Source organism: Lepidochelys kempii, chromosome 4 (assembly GCF_965140265.1).
Source record: "Lepidochelys kempii isolate rLepKem1 chromosome 4, rLepKem1.hap2, whole genome shotgun sequence".
Taxonomy (NCBI): Eukaryota; Metazoa; Chordata; order Testudines; family Cheloniidae; genus Lepidochelys; species Lepidochelys kempii.
Window position 1 is genome coordinate 30,417,642 of NC_133259.1, and position 22,320 is coordinate 30,439,961.

General features: G+C 36.1%; 2 protein-coding genes across 4 annotated transcripts in view; one reads left to right on the forward strand and one right to left on the reverse strand.

The window, feature by feature from the left end:
- The window catches only part of AIMP1 (aminoacyl tRNA synthetase complex interacting multifunctional protein 1), a 64,848-nt gene extending 48,714 nt beyond the window's left edge, over window positions 1-16,134 (forward strand). For both annotated transcript variants that reach the window (XM_073340847.1, XM_073340848.1), the window contains 3 exons: window positions 1,591-1,805; window positions 4,900-5,068; window positions 15,883-16,134. In XM_073340847.1, the coding sequence (XP_073196948.1) occupies window positions 1,591-1,805; window positions 4,900-5,068; window positions 15,883-16,049 (551 nt within the window). In that variant the 3' untranslated portion in view covers window positions 16,050-16,134. The remainder of the gene's footprint in view (window positions 1-1,590; window positions 1,806-4,899; window positions 5,069-15,882) is intronic.
- GIMD1 (GIMAP family P-loop NTPase domain containing 1) overlaps window positions 1-22,320 on the reverse strand; it is a 37,062-nt gene that overhangs the window by 925 nt on the left and 13,817 nt on the right. The window contains exon 3 of one of the 2 annotated variants that reach the window (XM_073340850.1): window positions 16,877-18,208. The exons of the other annotated variant lie outside the window; for it this stretch is intronic. Coding sequence (XP_073196951.1) covers window positions 17,948-18,208 — 261 coding nt within the window. The 3' untranslated portion in view covers window positions 16,877-17,947. Of the gene's footprint in view, window positions 1-16,876; window positions 18,209-22,320 lie in introns of those variants that run through there. 2 annotated transcript variants of the gene reach the window in all.

Sequence of the window (22,320 nt, forward strand, 5' to 3'; positions counted from 1 at the left end):
ATGCACAGAACCTCTTCTTCCTTTTTTCCTGCTGACAAGCACTACTCTGGCTGTGGCCAAGGGCGACCTGAGAAGATGGAAATGTGGGACAGGGAACCAGAATTGGCTCCAAAGTTCATTGTACTGTGAAATGCAACAGTTCAGAGGTCAGGTGATGAGTATGATGTAAATACATAGGATGTGGGAGGCAACGCTGTCATGTCGTCATAATTTGTTGGAAATTATTCTATGTGCTCTCTTATAATGAGCTACTAAATAACCTTATTTACAGTTACTTTTTTGGTGGGCAGAAGGTGGTCATGATTAGAACTCCCGATTCCAGTTCCTTACTCAGAAAGTTGTATGAATGTATATGTTTCTGAAGATGAGCTGTTGCCTAATGTATAACTATGTTCTTTTTTTATGTTATCTTTGAAAGTTGCCACTTTGTACAGGCACGGTCCTGTACTGGAACATTTATAAACCAAAATTTATAGACAGTTATTTACTGAAATTACCAGTGAAAAGAAAGATGCTTCACTGTCCCTTTTTTCCTTCCTGAAGATGATGTTTCATCTTTTGATTTTACATATCATGGTAGTAATGACAGAAAGATCCAGCTTCTTTAGATGAAAAAAATAGCATCTGGAATACACATGTCTTAATTAAGATGCTACTCCCATGGATTGTAATTCAGTAAACCAAATGTGAACGTCTCATCTTCAAACCAGCATACGTGTTCTTATGTAGGAAATCATTTATTACAGCCCTGAGAGTTTACAAAATGGGAGTTGTTAATTTAAAAAAGAGAAGAATATCTGTATGAGTCCTAATATGAACCAATTCTTAAATCAATATGAGTAACAGCTATGAATCAATTGAAACTTAAGATGCCTTTTTGATAATTTCCCATCAAACACACACATTAATTCTTCCTTCTGAATATGACAAACATTTGGGCAGGTCAGCAATTCAGATTTTTTTAAGATAAAGGATGCAATACCTTAAACCAGCTTTCCAGCAATAATTTGATGAGAAGTGATTAAAATATCTTTGTATTGGTGCAAGAGAAATATCAATTTATTTTATCAATATACAACATTCTTGGAGGCTTTTTAAGGCCAAGAAGACTATAGGGATCTTGCATCACTTTTTTATTAGGTATCATACTTGGTGTCCATTTTGCTGGTGAATTACTAGTACTAAGTGTGCTGCTGCTGCTGTGACTGTTTGCAGATCATACATAACACTGTGTGTTTTCATACAAAATAGCCATATTTAAAATCAAGATGACTTTTAACTTAAAAAAGAAAATAAACAGTAGTTTTGTTCGTAATGTTAAGTTTTAATATTTATGGGAAATAGTTACCAGTGACTGTAGTTTAGGTCTAAGAATGACATGATTTGAAATAATGCGTGCAGGTAAGAAGTTACATCTTTCCTTTGTTTTCCTCTTTCAGAACACAGGTATCCAGTGGTGATACTAAATGAACTGAAGTACTGTACTTATACCTCACACTGAGATTGTAGTTTCTCTTGTCCATACAAGTTGGTTTATATGTATAAATCTTAGGAAGTTATTACTGCATCTAATTAAACTCACTACTACAGGAGAGAAGAGGGAGAAGAAGCAGCAGCCGCCAGCAGCTGGGAGTGATGGCTCTAGACTGATGGATGTTTCTCGTCTGGACCTTCGTGTCGGTTGTATCATCACTGCAAAAAATCACCCTGATGCGGATTCTCTGTATGTCGAGGAGGTGGATGTTGGAGAAACAAACCCAAGAACTGTTGTTAGTGGCTTAGTGAAGCATGTGCCTCTTGAACAGGTACAAATGAAATTACTTTTACACAGTATTTGGCTGTGTAATGTATACTGTCTTAGTCCCAAAGAATGCTGGCTAATGCTAATTCTGTTAAAGTGACTCCTGGTTTATAGGAAAGACATGTTCTTCATCAGCGATCTTAATCTTTTATTTTGTTTATTAAAAATAATATTTTAACTATGGAAGGACAGATTTTAAACTAGATGACAAGCTGTACTTGTGCATCTGTAAATACTCTTTCTGTTACAAAGTTTCTCGCTTTTAAAGGAGGTCAGAGTCTCATTGAAAATTTTTGAAAGGAAATTTTGATATTTCACTCAGGCGGCCGGTGTAGGGTAATAATATAGATGGGCACGTAATGCTGTAAGTAAATGATTCAGGATTGATGGATCCCTTCCAACTCTTAACTTTTATGAATCTGTGATGATTATTTTTTTCCATATTTTTCACTTATTTTTATTCCTTATTTTGTTTAAATTATCATATCGGTGTTTAAAATGCAAATTTATTCTAAATATAAATGTGTTAATGAGATTAAAATTTCTAGATTCATATGTCTTATTTTGCTTCCATAAAATAATTTGTGTGTTTATAAGCAATTTTATTAGAAAAATGCTGACCTTTTTGATTTTTCAGATATTTTTATGTGATCACATAGACTTTTGGTCATATACTGATGTTTATTTTAGTCTTTGGATCTAAAGCTGCTTAATTATTATCATATGGTTCCTACTAGGGAGAGGTCCAAGCTTTAAAGCCTGTGTCCAAATCTGAACTTTTTTTAACCTTGAGGTGTTGTAGAGGGATAGTTTGAATTCCAGCTTCTGGATTTGTCTGTTATAGAGATATTGGTCACCAATTTCCCAACTTCACAAGATTTCCTGAGTGTTGGATCTGAGGTTTTGTCTTGGGCCATCGAAACTATATGCCAGACACACTGACATTTAAAATAATTAGATCTCTTTCCAGAACTCACTTTTTATATTAGAATTGGAACATCCAGCAAACACTTAAAAAAGGAATATTTTAAAGTTATTTAAAGTAAAAGCAAATTTTATGGTAATGCTCCCTGTCCGATAATTCTGTTTCTAATGTTGTAGTGAAGAAGTAATGTGTTTTTTAAAAGTCTACACAAAGATATTTTCAAATTCTTCTGTCACACCTGTAACATTCCAAGTTTCATTTAAGTGTAAGCTGCATAAACAGCACACATGTTTAAAAAGTGTGTGTTAGGCATCTTGTAGCCCTGAGATGTTAACTGGAATGAGAGCACATAAAACAATCATCTTCTTGTGTGTATCCAGAAAATGTTTAGTTTTGTTAAAGTCTTCATGCCCATTCTTTAAAGTTCTTCTGAATCATAATCACATGTGGTACAATATAAGAAAATAATATAATGAGAAACATTTGGAAAAGTAGAGTCTTAGCCAGTCAGAAAAGGATACTAGTCTGACTTTACTGGAAACATTAATGGAAGAAAACCATCTGGATATTGAAGTTTACAAGTGTGTACATCCTTTTCTAACCTGTACCATTGTACCTAGAAACATTATTCATGAACTCTTCAGAATATAAATAATATTAAATCTCTCTGGTCACTCACCACAGCCACTCAGGGGGTGTATGAAGAAGGTAATTCAAAATCCTTCCCCTTTCCATTTTGTTTCAATCTAAATTTGGCTATATGCATTTACAACATACTTCCATTTGTTTCTGCACTTCAGTGTTAAAGGCTATATACTGTCTGTCCCAGGATTGTTTTTGTAATCAGTCAAAACCAAGTATGAATAAAGAGCACAATACTATTGCAATGTCCCTTTTATTCTGTACATTGGTCTATCTCGACCAATGCAGCATTCAGGACCAGGCTAGCTCAGATATTTGCATTTCAAATATTTAAATAGAACCACTGACATTTTACATCATCATATGTTTCTGGAGATTTACTTTCATAACAATAGCTTAAAATATACAACTATCATCTGCAAAATGTACTGTATGTACCCAGTAGATATATAATATCAAGAATATATTTAAATTGTCTATTTTCCATTATTCCTTCTTGTTTTCAGGGATTTGTATCTTAATGCTAAGAAAAATTTCTTTTTGTTAAATTTTCTGACTAAATATTCAGAATTTTGCACATGTGTAAATTTTATTAAATTCAAAAGGAGTCGTGGTCTTGCTTTAAAAAGTTATGCATTAATATGCAGCAATCTCAATCTGAGAACAATTTTTTGTGGAATAGGGCGAATTTGAAGACATTTTTGTTTTGTTTAAAAAAGTTTTGCTTCAGTTTTATTCAACTTAAAAATTAATTTTTCTAGGGCAAAATAGTCTCTAATGGGGTCTGGTTGCAGTACTTACTCTCATTATTATTTATTAATTAAGAAAAACAGAAGTGTTTATTGTTTTAAATGACCAAGTTGGTGTGTGCAGTACATACAGCCATTTTCATTTGCTCAAAAAATTTCTATTATCTTTGGTATTTGGGCTGAATGGGAACATACGGCACAGCTGTAATCTGTATCCTGAAATTTAAATCACCCAAACATTTTTATATAATTACATATTTTATATAGTAACTTTAGTTTGTAGAAGTGGGTTTTTTTGTTTTGTTTTTTTTTTTTAAAAGGAAATTCCTCTGCTAACAGCACTGTACTAAAGATGGCCTAAAGTTGTGACCCAAAACAACAAAAGCATGGCAAATGAGTAAAATATGTATTACCTAATATTTTGGCAAATCAAGGCTCAACCTTCGAGACTTTAGTATGGTACCCTGTTGTGTCTAGGTGCTGGAGGACAGCCTGGAATGTTTCATCCTTAATTGTCTGTTTCCTGGCTTTTATTGACTAATAGTCTAAAAAAAGTAGTCTAATAACCAAGTGGTTATTATTTCTGGTGTATTATTGTTGTTGTTAGCATAGTTATATGTATACAAACAATATTCAGTCTACTGTATATATACATATTACATGTATTAAGCTTTCTCCCTCATAATCAATCCTCTTTTTTCTATAATAAAATAACTCCCAAAACCTTAACTCAGTTTCCTTACAATTTTTTTTTAAATGAATATCTGTTCTTTTTTGTGCAGATGCAGAACCGGATGGTAGTATTACTCTGTAACCTGAAGCCTGCAAAGATGAGGGGAGTGGTATCTCAGGCAATGGTGATGTGTGCCAGCTCACCAGAGAAGGTGGAGATCCTTGCTCCCCCCAGTGGGGCTGTTCCTGGAGAAAGAATCACCTTTGAAGGTTTTCCTGGTAAGCAATATGTATTATTGGGGAAATGGGGAAAAATGCATAGCCAGGAACTTACATATAAGTGCCATAGTTGTCTCTCAGTTGGAGCTAATTATACAGTAAGTATTATAAATTGAGTTAAATTACAGACATTTGTAATGTTCATGTGAAGAATTCATATTTTTATAAGAATACTCTAGTATTCTTTGAATACATAGCATAAAGAAGGATTAAAATATCTCACTGAAAGCCAAACATTGGGGATTGTGGGAAAAATAATAGTTCTCATACCTAACACATAGTGCATTCTCATCCATAGCTCTCTTTATGAACGTGGTCATTTTCAATATTTCCATTTTGCAAATGGAGGCGTGGAGGTATAGACAGGCTAAGTGACTTGCCCAAGGTCACATAATAAGTCAGCACCAGACTTAGTAATAGAACCAAAGTTTCCTGACTCCAAATTCTATATCCTTCACCTCATAAACATATGCACAATGTTTTCTGGGAAACATCTATTTCTAAGGTGAATTTTGAAGAAAAGTTTTTAATATTGCGTTCTTCAAATAATCTTTGGCTCCAATAAACATATTGTATTTGGTTATGTTTTTACATTTTTTTAAATGTTTTTTTTAATTCTGAAAATGACAGTTTGCTATGATAGAATCAAACCTGGTCTTGCTAATTTGTATCCTGAGTGGGAGAAAGATACCTCCAGCCCCCAAGTAAAGTGTGTGTAGAGTTTGTGAAAGGTGCTGTACTGACATCCCAGTATGGTACAGTTATTATATTCTAGTTGCTCACAGATAAGCATCACACAGGTAATGGTACTGAGTGTTTCTCCACCCAAGTGTATCATCACAATTCTGTCAGACCCACCACCTGAGGATGAGAGGGATATTCAGTTTCCACTTCTTTTCTGAGCCTTCCTGTTGACTCTATCAACCAAGATGCCAATATATTGTTTGTGGTGGTGGTAGAGCTTATAACCTCTATGTCATGGGTTCAGCTTAACCCCAGACAGGCAGTGATGAGCTCCACAGTTCATTATCAGTTCCCGGAGCCATCCACTGTCAAGCACAAGTTGTCATCTTCTGAAAATGATCATCCAGATAGATGTGGTGTGTATGTGTCAATACGGTCTGATTCCTTCCTACAATACCTGTCGCTTAAAATTGCGTTGCTATGTGTTGGAAATACTGTGCCATACTTGACGCACTACTTAAAAGGTAGGACACTCGGCTTATTGAATATTTATCTCCACAGCATACCTTTTATATAAATACTTCTTAATGTAATCTTCTGGTACTTACAAAAAAATTTTGGATGGCATATCACTGAGAAAGTGAAGTCTCTGCACTGGTGCTTTTCAGATAGATGAAATGTACATTTTATTAAGACTTAGCTGCTGTACCTTGTTGCTGTAATTCAGAGTGTATTACAAATAATATCCTGTTTAAAGAGGAAATAATTATTGGAGCATTTTTTTCTTTTTTGGTTTTATATATTTTAAAAGATAGCATTTTATTGCTGAAGAAAAATCAGATGCACTGTAGATTATGTACAATGTGAACTAAAATCCAGAAATCTCCAATAATAAAAATGACTTTTGTTTCCTTTACCTTATAGTATTGATCAACTGCACCCCAAATCTGCTGTTCAAGTGTTTTGTGTTTGAAGGGTGAAGAATTTCTAAAGAAAATGGTTACATGGCAGTCTCAAAATATAAACAGAGCTAGTCATTACAAATATATCATAAGAGATATGCACACATACTTACCATGAAAAATAGTTCATAACCTTAAACCAAATTAACTCATTAGTAAATGCCAAAACTGGAAAGAACACATAATTGCCCGATATTAGCCACTTTTTATTTGAAACCAAGGAAATCCCTGAGATGAAACATCTTAAGTCACATTATTTTTTTCAGATCTTGGATTCCTTTTGCTTTGACATTTTCCCAGTGTGGTTTAGCTGGCACTCTGCTGATTCATTCTGTTGGAAAATGTGCTATTTAATTATGTCAATCTATTTAACTGGCAGACTTGAAGAGTGCAAAACACTGAAATTATCTGCCTTCAAAAAAAAAAAAAAAGCTGTTGTGAGAAACACATTGTTGTGAATAGAAAACATATATGTTTTCTTTATTACTCATTGTTTCCAAAAAATGTTCAAACTCCCTTATGCTAGTGGGTAGCACAAGCTGCAGAATAAGCTTTGCTAGTGGGAAAATCCTAGTGACAGGATCATGAGGATCAGCCTTCACTGCTCTTTCTCTTAAGCATATTTTATGCTGAGGTCAAACCCAAAAATCTGGTGTTCATGCATACTGGTATTCTATTGACACAGTCTCTTTCTCGAAAGCTGTATTATAAATTAAATGTGGTGTGATAGTTCTAAACCTTGGGCCTGCAGCCTGTGATAGAAGACTCTGTATGTTTTACAACAGCTTCCTTCTGATAGGAGCCATGTGTCTACAAAAGTAGTAAGGTACGGGAAGCGGAAAGTTGGAAGAACCCTGCCAACCCAGTTGTAAATGGTACCCCTTCATTGGCCTTACATCCTGCAACAATTTTTTTTGTCATTCACTATCATAAACATTTGTTTCGTAAAAGAATAATAGATTGAACCAAAATACAAAAGTAAAAATTTCTGGGGCACACGGAAGTGTGATTCATGTGACACTTTTTCTCCATTCCCAATCCACCCAAGTAGATGTTTTCCATCCCCAATGTTAAATTATAGAAATCCTGGTTCACATAGTATGAATCAGAATTGTAATTGGAAATACATTGGATGTTATGGCTGGTAATTTCTTTCACTATGGGCTACCTTGGAGCCTATCTCTAACTTTCAAAGAGATTTTAAAATCATATCCTTCTAAACTGCTCCTCCTACAGATTAACCTTAGTGAGAACGCAATCCTGCCAATGTCCTTTGTGAGCTGTGTGTTAGACCGTTCGCTATCTCTTAAGAACAGTGATCAAAACAGTAAACATTTAACCTGGAACTGTCCCACATTGTGTCTTCTTGCTAAAGCTACTTAAGTAGTGATTTTATTTTTTAAATCAGATGGGTGAAGAGTGTCTCCCTTGGGTTGACTCCTGCATTATCTTTATTACCCATTGTTTCCAAAAAAATTAAAATTCCCATATGCTTGTGTTAATCCTGCTGACAGCTTTGAGGGGTCAGCCTTGACTTGTTCTTTATCATGTTATATTTTATGCTGAGTCCAAACTCATAAATCAAAAATAAATGATCAGAAATAACATTTGAAAATGATCACAGAGCTATGGAGCTCTGTTACATTGCATCCCGTCTGTTCTTGCACACCAAGCCACCTGCCTAATGGGGCACTTCTGTAGCAAAACAGTTAGAATTACTTTTAAGGAAAGCTTCGATCCATCATTAGATTTCCAAAAGTCTTTTCATAGTGAGAATCAGCTATGTCCGCCTTTGTTATAAAATTGTTCCCAGGTGTTGGTGCATATTGATATTCTATTGACCTATTCTGTTTCACAAAAGCTGTATTATAAATTAAATGTTGTATGAAAGTTGTACTTTAGAACTAAACCTGTGGCCTGCAGTCTATGATAGAGCGTTTGTTATGCTTTACAACCAGTTCCTTCTGATATGAAGCCAGAGACATCTGGGGAGATTTGATGCTGCCAAATGAAGATTTTTACAACCATTTTTTCTTTAAATTGACTTCTGGAGATAAACATTTTAGCTACAAAATATGGCAACTATTCCCTAAAGCACCAATGGAAAAAATATTTTTTTTCAGAAAAACTGGTAGCTACGAGACAAAGCCAATAACTGTTTTTTGAGGATACACCACTCATTCTTAACAGCACAAAATAGACATTCTAGAATAGAACCAATCATTACATATGAAAACATACAAAACGTAGATCAATAAATATGAGGAAAGGCTAGAGCAAGCCAACTTGATATAAAAGATATTCTTTTGCTAGTTATGAAGGAAACACTTCTAAGTGACAGTCAGTTTTTGGCAGGAATCAAGAGTATTTATAAATAGCAATAAGGTAATTGGTATAAAGCAGCACACAAGATGGAAGGAATCATGCATTCATACAGTATATAGACTAAAATTTTGAAGGATATTATCAATGTTTATTTTTAAGCTTTTCTTTTTTTATCAATTTTAAATTTTCAGTTTTTCAAAATTCTGTGTGTTAAGCTTTCAGATTTTGTCCATATAAATTTTCACAGTTGTGGGAGATTGAGGGATCAGACAGTAGGGGGAGTCAGATAGTAATTATTTAATGACAGTATATGTTAAGATTTAAAAAGTTTAAGCTTCATAACCATTAAAACACAAATTGTCAACATATCACATGTCCACAAAGTCTGTGTCTTCAAATCAAACTCAAGTCCTCAAGCAGCATTTTTCTTGCTTTGCCCACCTATAAATTTCAAACATCATCAATGGAAGTATTTTTCCTCAGTTTGTGTGTACTGTGAAATTGACATTTACCATTAAAAAGTCTAATCCTTCCAAGCCTAAGTGTAAATAATATATAGCGTGGAAGGTTCGTTTTGTTGTTTAAGAGTAAATAACTTGCAAGACTTCACATAAAATGTAAATGCAAAACAGATGTAATTTAGTACATTTCACTAGGTTCATTTTTAGGGATGAGGAAGTAGGACGGGGAGAGAGTGCTGATTTAATCACAGTAAAAACAAAAAAAAACCTGTGAAACACACACAGACAGGCATGTGTATTATCCCCAGCCTTCTGCAGGGCACTGATCCTGCCTAACATGATGGAAGGTTTGTTCTGAAACATTAGGTCAGTAAGATTCAGTGAGGGCAAGTCTACACTACAAAATTAAGTTGACCTAAGTTATGTCAACATATAGCCACCACAGTAATTAAATCGCTTTTGAATGTCTGCACTACGCTCCTTGTGTTGACAGCATGCATCCTCACCAAGAGCGCTTGTACTGATTTAACTGTCAGTGTGGGGCAATGTGGGATGGCTTCTGAAAGGCAGCAACAATCAATGTAAGCAGTGCAGCATCTATACTGACGCTGCATCGGCCTAACTACATCCACCTAAGCACTACGCCGCTTGCAGAGGTAGAGTTATTAAGTCGGTGTAGTGGGTGAGTTACATAGGTGGGAGCTATGTTTTAGTGTAGATGTTAGAGTTAGGTTGACCTATGCTGCCTGAGACATAAGCTGCCCGAGAGCCTGACATTATCATACCAGCTTTTCTCCCCATTGTCTTTAGCCACCAAAGTTTTAATTTGCCAGAACACTGATGACTGTTGAACAGTCTTATCAGAGTTGTTTCTAATGGCCCATTGACTGAGACACTGTCCTAACTTTTGGGTCACATTGTTAGCAGTGGCTAAACAAATTACCAGATGTTGGAGGCTAATTATTCATTCTGTCATATATTTGTGCATACAGTTTTGACTGCCTCTTTTGTGCTAAAAAATTCAGTCAGGTTTAACAATTACTAGATTTTAATTTCTCAAGCAGTGAAGGGCTGGTCCTTTGAGTCCTCTGGTGCAGTGGCTCTCAACCTTTCCAGACTATTGTACCCATTACAGGAATCCGATTTGTCTTGCATTCTCCGAGTTTCACTTCACTTAAAAACTACTTGCTTACAAAATCAGGCATAAAAATACAAAAGTGTCACAGCACACTATTACTGAAAAATTGCGTACCTTCTCATGTTTACCATATAATTATAAAATAAATCAATTGGAATATAAATATTGTACTTACATTTCAGTGCATAGTATACATAGTCACTGTATGAAATTTTAGTTTATACTGACTTTGCTAGTGCTTTTTACGTAGCCTGTTATAAAACTAGGCAAATATCTAGATGAGTTGATGTACCCCTTGGAAGACCTCTGTGTATCTCTAGGGGTACACCTATGTGTGGTTGAGAACCACTGCTCTGGTCGTTAGAAGATTGCATAAGGATAACCAAACACAATGTAAGCAATGTTCAATCTTTAATCATTCTAAATGAGTGCTGGGGATTATTCAGCGATTGGTTGCTTTGTCTTTATCAATGTGATAGTTGCTTGTACATGTGTGGCTGTTTCAGACATCAATTAATTCCTGATGGATTTTACAACTTTTAAGAAGGTTCCCTAACCCAGTGTCATCTTGCATCATTGATAAAATCAGCACTCAGTTCTTTGCTGTTTTAAATTCATTGTCTAATGGCAATAATTAGCAGCTGTTCAAAACTGTAATTTACACATAATGTATGTTCTGAACCTAAATTTTAAAGACTGTCATTAAAACCTAAAATGTGAATGTTACCAATTATTAGTCATTCAGATTTTTAACAAAAAAGACCCAAATTGATATAATTTATCTCCTTATGTATATCCAAGCAATGCAGTGATTTTGCAGATTTTTGGTACCCTTTTTCAAACGTCAACTGTTTTTAAAATGAAATATTTTGATTTTGGAAAGAAATTTATGTTGAGATATTGAAAAGCTGAGCAGGAGGTTTAAACTCATTTTCCATTAAAATTAATGGGAGATGTGTGTCTAAATCTCCTACTTAGCTTTTGTATACCAAAATCTCAAGGTTGGCTGAGCCACTGCTTTCTTAAAAGCAAAGCTAACCAAGCAGTTCAAAAATAGCAGTACCAGGAATATGGAACTCACATTATTTATTTCAAATTCATTTTAATTTCCAAGACTAGTTATAATAATTTTAAACACTGATAGATTTTAAGTGAGTAGTTTAAACCATGAACATTCAGTTTGAGTCACTGAAATTAAAATAGAAAGGACAGCTGGGTCTGATTTTAATTTGAAGACTGAAAGCTTATGTAGCAGCAGCGGCAACAACAAAAAAACAACCCCAAAGCAGATCCAGCTGTCCCAAGTCAAGCAGAATGGACTCATGGTTAAAAATAACAGACTGATACTGTATATGATGAAGGGGAATTGGGGTGGGGGGGCGGCACTGGGTAACTTTCCATGTTCATTTTAGTTGTCATGAACATTAGCCATTTCCGATTTAATAACGTTTACAATTTACAAATTTTTTTCCCTGCAGAAACTGGAGAATTTCCTCAAATTCCCCTCTTTCTGTATTTATAGAGAATATCTTGCTAAGGGACATTGGGCTATGCAGTCACTATTAATAACTGTAATTAAATTTTACTTTACAAAAATGAGAAAGTAGTCTTACACGTTTCATACCCAAAACCACAAGTAATTGCAACTTTGAAAGGGTCTTTTTCATATTAAGAACTTCATAAAGTTTCCATTCTACTTTAGTGAAATCACCTGCTTGATGAAGGTCATAGCAAAAGTTTCCACACACATACAGACACTCCCTTCTCCTCCACCCCACTTCACACACACAGCCATTTTTAATAGTTACAAAATTTGCAATAAAATCCTCCCTTCTCTGTAACAGTACAATAGAAGCTTTTAAAAGAAAAATAGGGTGGAGAAATGCTGCAGCAACCACAAATTTGTCACTTGAGGTGTATGGTTCAAATGCTAATTTTGGTCTAAAACAGTTGATGTTTCAATTGATGGTTCACCAGTTACAAGAGAAATTCATATTATTCTAAACCTGCTGTGCAGTGGATAGGCTGTATAAACAACTTCCTTTATTCAAAATGTTGGTGTGTGGATGCTTTCCACTTTTTGCTCAGTTACCTCTCCTAGTGATAAGAAACTAACACCATTGTTGTAAGCTCTATCTTCAGTCCTAGATTTTTCTCCCCAGTGGTAAATTAATCTATATTTCTGTTAAATTGCTTCAAGGTACTGGATCATACTTTCCTTACCTTCTTTGCACCTAAGTGCTGTGATGATGGCAGCATTATAAAACCCTAAGATATAGTCTAATGCAAATCACTGAGCTATGATGGGATGGAAAGATCTCTCTACCACAATTACAGTGCATGCCCAACTGGCTTCTCTCTTGTTGTAGTGTTGCCTTGCAGATAGAATACTCAACTGGCAATCAGAAGCCCTGGATTCTGTTCCCGGCTCTGCCACTTTCTGCTGGGTGATCTTGGGCAAGTTACATTAATTTTCTATGCCTCAGTTTCCCTATCTCTAAACTGGGGATAATGATACAGACTGCTTTGACAAGACCACTCGGTGGCATTATTATTTTTATCTTAGGTTTTTAATACTTTGATAGCACTTGTACAGTTTGATACATTTCATTTGGTTCTTTGGCAGATTCAGCATGTTTCACATCCATAAGAAGAGGGTGGGAAAATCATTGTGGCCATAATTTTACTCCGTTTTATTTTTAGATATCCTTTCAAAGGATTATTTGTCTTATGAGAGAAAGGGATGCAAAGCGGCAGGGTACAGGAGAGGCTCTGGTAATGTTTAAAAGTGGTGCCTGTGCTAATCTAATACAAGCTCACCACAGATCCCAGGAGAGCTCAACTTGGGATTCCAAAGACACTCTTAATAAGATCCAGAAAGCGTTTGTGTAATAAAAGTCAGATTTTAGTTTATCCTCGAAAAATTCATTTGCTTTTTGTAATATTTGGGGGGTGGGGGGAGGAAACAAGGTAGATTTCACCTTCTGAACAGTACAATTGTTTAGCAGCTATTCTGCTTAATAACTTTATTTAGTTGGTATGTATCCATTTTGGTATAAAGGAATGACTTTTTGTGAATTTAGTACAGGACAGTGTTCTAGATATTATTTTTTTTTAAATCATACAATTAGTTCTACAAGTGTTAAGACATTGACGTAGTTAAGTGCTCCATTTGTGAGAAATAATTTCTGACTGATGCATTGAATCTTGGCGCTGTCGCAGGCCAACCTATTCAACAGAGAAGTTGGCCTGCAGTGGAAGCCCATTTTTAAAAAAAAAAAAAAAAAAAAAAGCTATGGAAGTTAGAGTCAGAACCAGGCTGAAGTAACTTTTCTTTATAATTATCACCAAGGGTACACAAGCTGAGCACCCAGTCTTCTGAAGTGTCTAAATGACAAACATTAGCTGGCAGTGTTGGAATAGCAGCTGTCCACTCATCCATCTGAGGACAATTGCTTGTTTTTTCCCTTCCTTATGCATTTTGGGACCCTCTATTATTATTCTTTTGCTTAATGAATGTTCCTGATGTAAGCCAGTAAGAACCTTAATGCATGTACAAGATAATTTTATCTCGCCATCACAACTAAGTAGTATGTAGCTGTTATTGGCTAATGTTAATAATAGACCCGTTGGTTAACCAGTCAGGAAAAAGAATCTTATTGTCTTAAAACATCTTCCTGACTGAGTTTGCTGAAGTCTTTCTCAAGAGCTTCTTCCTGGGCTGGCAAGGACTGAATAGAGGGGATGGAATGAGAACACGAGAATGCTCATCACTGAAGTATGTTACTACAGAGAACATAGCAGTTTCCTCTTAAGTAGAGCGCAGGTTGTTGATTTGATGAGTCATGTTAGTTCCTAGTACACTGGCTGTTGTCCTACCTTTTGGGGATATAATTTTTTCCCAATAAAGTAGATATGTGCTGTGAATTTTGAAACATAACATTTTAATTGTATGTGCAATAACTGGGCTGAATTGAAACTCTTAGCAAGTTGAAATATTGACAGTGAAATGGCATTAATTCCCCTGGAGGCTATTTATTATTAAACTGGGCCCTAACCCAGTGGAAGTGTTTATAATTTCCCTTGTGCTCTTCAGTCTACTGACATGAATCACATAAAAAGGGTTAAAAACACCCTAAGGCATTGTGGCTAAATGACGGAGTCTTGTTTTACTTTAGGAGATCTGAAATCCATTTGGTCTTTGCAAAGGAAAATAAATGGTACAATGAATTGATTGTCATGCTTTATTTATATCATGAAAGATGATGTTGGCACACAGCAGTTCATTCAGTATAAATCATGTTTAAACTGGCAACAGAGGAATTTATTCAGGTTAATTTTTTGGTTCCCTTGTCATTTTTTAAATGGTCAGGCAAGAAATGCAAACAGGAGGAATATTTTGAACAGGTATAACGTTTATTTTTTTGTTCCTCTATTGTAATCCTTTAGCTGTAAAAAAGTAGTTGAAAAAAGCTAGTTAGGTACTTACATGGTCCCCTTTATCTCACAATCTTTAATTATTTGTCCTCACAACACCGCTGTGAGAGTACTGTTATCTCCATTTTACAGATGGGGAGATGAGGCATAAAGATGTGACCTGTCCAAGGTCACACAGAAAGTCTGTAGCAGAGAAGTGAATTGAACATAGGTCCCTCAAGTCCCAGGGTAGCACTCTAATTACAGGACCATCTTTCTCTCACCCTCTACGGTTGTAGATTGTCCACGTGCCTTTCACATTTACTCAGTACAAATTTCATGTGCCTACACTGTCTAAAACAAATAATTAAAACTTCACTGCCCAGTGCTGTAGATGAGCCTAAGCCTCTCTGGACAATGTGTTCCTATGTTCAATATTTACTTTGTGTTTCTGACATATCTCAAAATCATTAAATAAAAACTTTTTTCCCCTTTTTCCTTTGTAATCTCAGTGCTTACACAGCATACTGTTACCTCTTTGTGATTATGTATTATAGCTAGCTATATAAAACTTTCTTTTCCAGGGACCTACAGTACTATCAAGTAAGGATCAGAAAGTACCCAACCCAAAAAACACAATTAAGATTTATGATCTTGACAATTTTCACTCTGAGGCTTGATGAAGTGATAATTTTTTGGCAGCCAATATCACTTCAAATAAATTCTCAAAGGAAAATGTTACTACACTCTATCTCACACATACATACAGCCCATACTCTTCCTTTTGTTTCATGTCTGTTACTTGTTTTTATTTATTTATTTAAACAGGAGAACCTGAGAAGGAACTTAATCCCAAGAAGAAGATCTGGGAGCAGATCCAACCTGACCTTCATACTAATGACCAATGCATTGCTACATACAAAGGAGTTCCATTTGAAGTGAAGGGGAAAGGGGTCTGCAGGGCTCAGACGATGGCCAGCAGTGGAATCAAATAAATAAAACCACTTACTGAGAAACTGTTCAAAGGCTTAAATGGAAAGCTGTGCAAGCACAATAAAGACATGAATATATTCCCCCCAAGGCATGATTGATTCATTTTTCTTTGATCTCTTTTTCTCCAAAGATATGAACTAATTAAATAATGTGCATAGTTATTAACTAAATGCTTGAGCCTGTTTCAGTGGAATAAGGGGTGCAGATACTGAGGATATTTGGGCTTAGTTTAGAAAGGGATGGAGAAGTACTCTACACTCTAAAGTGGTTCTCAACCTGCAGCCCATGGTCCACTTGCGGCCCAATTAGCACTGAGCTGCGGCCCATGTGACATCCTCAGGGCAATACAAGTAGTACTGGATGTGGCCCACAATGGTAGATAGATTGAGAACCTCTATGACCCACAAAATTACTCAGGAACCAGGGGCCCTCATAGAGAAAGGTCCCTAATGCCAGGTATTCAGGTAGTGTAGAGTCAGTGATCTGAGAGTGGATAGGTGGAACTCTGTTCCCCTCATGATATGTCATAGTCCTCTGCCTATGTAGTTTTTGGCTGCTCCTAAGCAGAGACTGCCAATTTAACTGAAGTGGGTCTGGCAGATCAGACCCATAAATCATAAATGAAGAATGGACTCTGACCAAGGAAATTAATTTAGTTAAATTTTAGTACTGCACTGATGCATGAAACAAAAATCAAGTGAATCTATTTTGGTGTTTTAACTTCATGAAATTTCTTCAGACATTCATTGTATACAGAATCACATACTTTACTGTAACAGGAACAGCTAATTTTATTTTTACACTTTAAAATAAGCTATTTCACTGCATCACATGTTAAAAGGAAGTAGCCACAATTAATATAAAGTCATGAGCTGAGAATGGCAGCACTATATCAATTCACAACTAACCTTTTCAAATCCCCAATAACTGTTTAAATATACTTCCAAGAGTTTGTGTTTCATTTACTGTCCATCTATTGTCTAACCACTGAAATAATAAATTTCTCAGTCTCTGAATTTTCCAGATTTTGAACGTCATCCAGTAAGACAGGAAAACAACAAAATGACAATGATATAAAATTAAAAGAGACAAGCACAAAGGAGAGAGTAACACACATTTTTTTAGATGTGCTTTGTAGATATACCCCCACAGTACTAATTGTGCATGCATCTGGGAACTAGCAGCAATAATTAGTTCTTCCAAATACTCTGAATAATCTTCAAAACATGGGAGCTATTTAAACTGCCTTATAATCTACTCAGCCAACAAGGTCTGATATTCTTTAAGAAGTTAAAACTGTTTAAATTAGGATTCATTATGAAGCACAGTGGGGAAAAATAGATTACAGTATGAGACTTTCAGCCTGTAAGATCTGAAGGGTCTTTGCAAACTATGTGCTTCTGTCTTAGTAAATAGTGCAGAATCAAATGCAAAAAAAAATCTGAAATGCCACCAATTGACGTAGGATGTGGTAGCTATTCAATAATGCACAGCAGCACTACAATCATTGAGAACGTATTCTTATTTTATGCTCAGTAACCTGCTCTTTGTGAGTTACAATATAAAATGTGATGGCCTGTGGTGTAATATCAGTAAACACAGTGATAGAGATACTGTCCAGAATTCAACCTGAATCTGTGATCTGGTGTGATAATGGCTGTTAGATAGTAGGGTGGTAGGCATACTATAGATGTTTATGGTATCTAATTTGGTAGTCTAAACGGTTTTAATCTATTTTATGAAAAGTGAAATGCAAATGTTGATTTGGGCATGAATACGCCACGCATTTAGTGCTGGCTGCTAGAGTCCTCTTCTCTGCATGTCATTTTATCCCAAAGTAGAAAAGATGGCTGTCAGTAAATGAGTACGTGAGAGGTAATTTGTGTTTGTCACCATGCATTTATTTAACTAGAAGCACTTGGTAACTATTTTTTCTTATAAATTCCATGATTTTTCTTAAGATTGTTTTTCTTTCCTGTTGGAGTGTGTTTGCCTGGTTGTCTACAAAAATGTATCTCTGTTGTACTGAGCTCAAAAGGTTTAACAGGGCATCTGAGGCAATATGAAAGTATTGGTCTCCATTTAATCCTGCCTCTTCTACCTTATCTGCGTGCGTAAATAGAATTGCAGTGAAGTTTTTCCATGTGGGACCCAGAAGTTCCTGTAATGAAAAACAAATCTCAAATAGGTATCATTTCTTGTTTCCATCTCCATCCGCATTCATCAGATTAGATTCAGTAAACATTGAAAGTATGTATGTATTGACAGACCAGTAAGTATTCTCTTTCTGGCAGAAAGCCAGGTCATACAGTTTGAATTGCAAGTAAATGGCTACAATTCCTTGACCTTCAAAGGTGTTAATACCATTTATAATTAAGATAGATGGTCAAGAGACTTTTTTTGATGACTATAAAGCAGATTGCATAAAGCTCTCATACGGAATTTGCATCCCACTCCATCCAAAATTAAAAAATAACTTCATCTCTTGATCCCACAAAGGCTTCTGAAATACAGGAACAGTTATCTTTTCCTACTAAGATATGAAAGTTGATTATGTAAGACATTTACACTGTGTTTGTGAAAGCATAATCTGATGCCAAGCAATACTAAAAATACAGTTGAGAACTGTTAATATAGTATGATGGACTCAAATATCTGTAAATAGTGTTCCTATCCCTTTTTTTAATGTAAAATCATAGATGAGGGGAGAAACAACAACTTTCCCTGGTAGGGTTGCTAATTGAGGCTTACGTTCCCTTTTTATATGAAGCTCAGTTGGGTCTGTTTTTATGAAATCCTTTAAAGCTCATTGCCTATACAATTAATTGTAAGTTTTCTTTTTGGTTGATTTGCATTTCATTGTTTTACAGTAAATTGTATTTACTGTGCACATTTTGTTTAAAAGTACACTCAAGAATCAGACTCAAAATGTGACACCTTTATTTTCTTATCCGTTCAGCATGTCAGTATAATTCTTTGTGTGCTTTTGCTGCTTCATTGCTCTTTCGTCCTCCCTGCACCTGTTAGCATCCATACAGTAAAATGGTTGCTAACATGGTGACACCACAAGGAAAACGCTATTCAGTTTTAATCTTCCAGGAGTTACTGGCAAATAAAGGAAAATTTGAAAAAAAAAAAAACCATCTCTTGACAATATTCTTTCAAATAAGTATGCAAAGTGGGTGATGCAAGAGCAAATTTATGCTTGTAGCGTACATTATTCATTTGGGTTTTTATTTCAAAAGCACCTGATACTAAAATGTAATTTAAGCAAAGGTGTCTGCAACTCGGGACATGCAAGGCCGTATCTTTCATCAACATCTTCTTGCCATTGCAAAGTCCTGTTAATCTCAGTGATGCTGTGTACAAACTCTGGGGGCTATGCTTGCAGATAAGACTACAATGTACAGCCAAAATTGAGGGAACGTAAGGAATTCTAGTCCATTATTTTTCCATAGAAGCGAGGCATCAATTTCTGCTGTCAGAGTTTAAATCTAAAAGATTCAAGGCCCAATGCTTTACAGACTCCGGTCTTTAATTTCTTATATTTTGAGAACTCTAATTTTTTAGTATTTTTAACATAAATAGTCTGTGATCATGAAACAGGTAAGACAAATACAGTTTTTATTCTTAAAAATCCAAATATGAATGCTCCAATAGGCTTTTATCAAGTAAATTAGTAGCTTAGGTTATTTTAGAAATTAGAGATAGAAAACATCATGCAGTCTTGCTCCTTGAAGGTATGTTTGAGAACCCAGCCTGTTCCTGAAGTGGGATTGGTATGTAAATTTTCAGAGAAAACTAATTTGAATTCACGTGGTTAAGAATTGTCACTTTGGATCTTGGTATTGGTGCCTTAAAGGAACTCTGTGTTATACACAGTTGATACAGAAGAATTTCTTCACCCACCATGGAAATGCAGCCACTTCTCAAGGTGATGTGATATGCATGAGTGGTTTAACTTCACACAGCAACAATTTACAATATATTGACACAAAGTAAAGACTATCATGTTCAATAGGGAGTATTTAGGTGTGTGCGGAACATAAATTATGCCAGCCAAATTGCATCAAGTGTCCCAATATTGTGTAAATACTGAAAGTTACCAGTTTTAAATCAGATTAAAGTGCTGTAATAATTAGGTTGATTAGTTGATTTTGTTTCAAAAAATCAGTGAGGTCTGAATTCTTAATACATAGTGTCATTAGAAATATAAAGGTTTTGCTTATGTACATCTTTCCCATCTACCCCATGTTTCTTAAATATGAACCCTTTATGTATGATGAACCATGTCAAGCACCATCTACAGCTAGAGACCACATCACCATTTATGATAGTCAAATTAGTTCTGTTCTTCTGGGACGAAGTCCACCAAAGCCCAGAACAAGACACAGAAGAGTTGATTATAAGGAATGCTTGGTCATGGGAATCTGCCTGTGGAAAGAGCATTAGAATCAGAAGATTATGGTTGGAAGAGACCTCAGGAGGTCATCTAGTCCAGCCCTCTGCTCAAAGCAGGACCTTCCCCAACTAAATCATCCCAGCCAGAGGTTTCTAAGGCCTGGCTTGACAAGGCCCTAAGGATGGAGATTCTACCACCTCTCTAGATAACCCATTCCAGTACTTCACCACCCTCCTAATGAAATAGTTTTTCCTAATATCCAACCTAGACCTCCCCCACTGCAACTTGAGACCACTACTTCTTGTTCTGTCATCTGCCACCACTGAGAACAGCCAAGCTCCATCCTCTTTGGAACCCCGCTTCAGGTACTTGAAGGCTGCTATCCAATCCCCCCTCACTCTTCTCCTCTGCAGACTAAATAAGCCCAGTTCCCTCAGCCTCTCCTCACAAATTTTATATGCCACAGCCCCTAGTCATTTTTGTTGCCCTCTGCTGGACTCCAATTTGTCCACATCCTTTCTATAGTGGGGAGCCCAAAACTGGACGCAATACTCCAGATGTGGCCTCACCAGTGCCAAATAGAGGGGAATAATCACTTCCTTTGATCTGCTGGCAACGCTCCTACTAATGCAGCCCAATATGCCATTAGCCTTCTTGGCAACAAGAACACACTGTTGGCTCATATCCAGCTTCTCATCCACTGTAATTCCCAGGTCCTTTTCTGTGGAACTGCTGCTTAGCCAGTCGGTCCCCAGCCTGTAGCAGTGCATGGGATTCTTCCATCCTAAGTGCAGGACTCTGCACTTGTCCATCAGATTTCTTTTGGCCCAATCCTCCAATTGGTGTAGGTCACCCTGGACCCTATCCCTACCCTCCAGCATATCTATCTCTCCCTCAGTTTAGTGTCATCCGCGAACTTGCTGAGGGTGCAATCCATCCCATCGTCCAGATTATTAATGAAGATGTTGAACAAAACGGTCCCCAGGTCGGACCCCTGGGGCATTCCACTAGATACTGGCTGCCAACTAGACATCGAGCCGTTGATCACTCCCCTTTGGGTCCGATGATCTTGACAGCTTTCTATCCACCTTATAGTCCATTCATCCAATCCATACCTTTTTTAACTTGCTGGCAAGAATATTGTGGGAAACTATCAAAAGCTTTTCTAAAGTCAAGATATATCATGTCCACCGCTTTCCACATATCCACAGGGCCAGTTATCATATCTTCTCAGCATTCAGGAGCATTGAATCTAATCCAGAGTCTGATACCTTTTAGATCATATTGCAGAAGCTTTCTCTCTGATTAAAGATTTTCCACCACAGCCATAACAACGTTTACAACAGTTGCCACTCCCATCTTACAAAATAAAACATATTGCAAACAGTTTCCTATATTCTGAGAAAGGAGGAGAGCAAAAGACTTAATGAAATCTCATAGGGATCATGCTACGCCAATCTTATTTTCCTGGGAGGTGCTTATAGCCTAGGTACGGTGGGAAATGGAGAGGCAGTCAAAATCCTAGGTCAGTATGAAATACTTGGTTGTGTAAGCCACACACCCTTTTTTTAGAGCTGACTCCTTTTTCAGTGAAGTTGAATTATTCACTTTATGAATTTTGATATTTTATGTATTCAGAAAACAGGTCACATGAAATGTGAATGTAAAATTAATGAATTTCAAATACTGTATTTTTAAAGTGAATTTACACCTCAGACCATGCCTTCTTATTAACCCTTCCCATTGTCTAATGCACTCATTGAGCATCTGGATAAACAAGATGGATGTCTGAGAAGTATAATGAATAAGAGCTCTTGGGGCTGATGAGCAATTGCTCCAATACACCTGGAAATGTTCAGCAAGAGCCTATG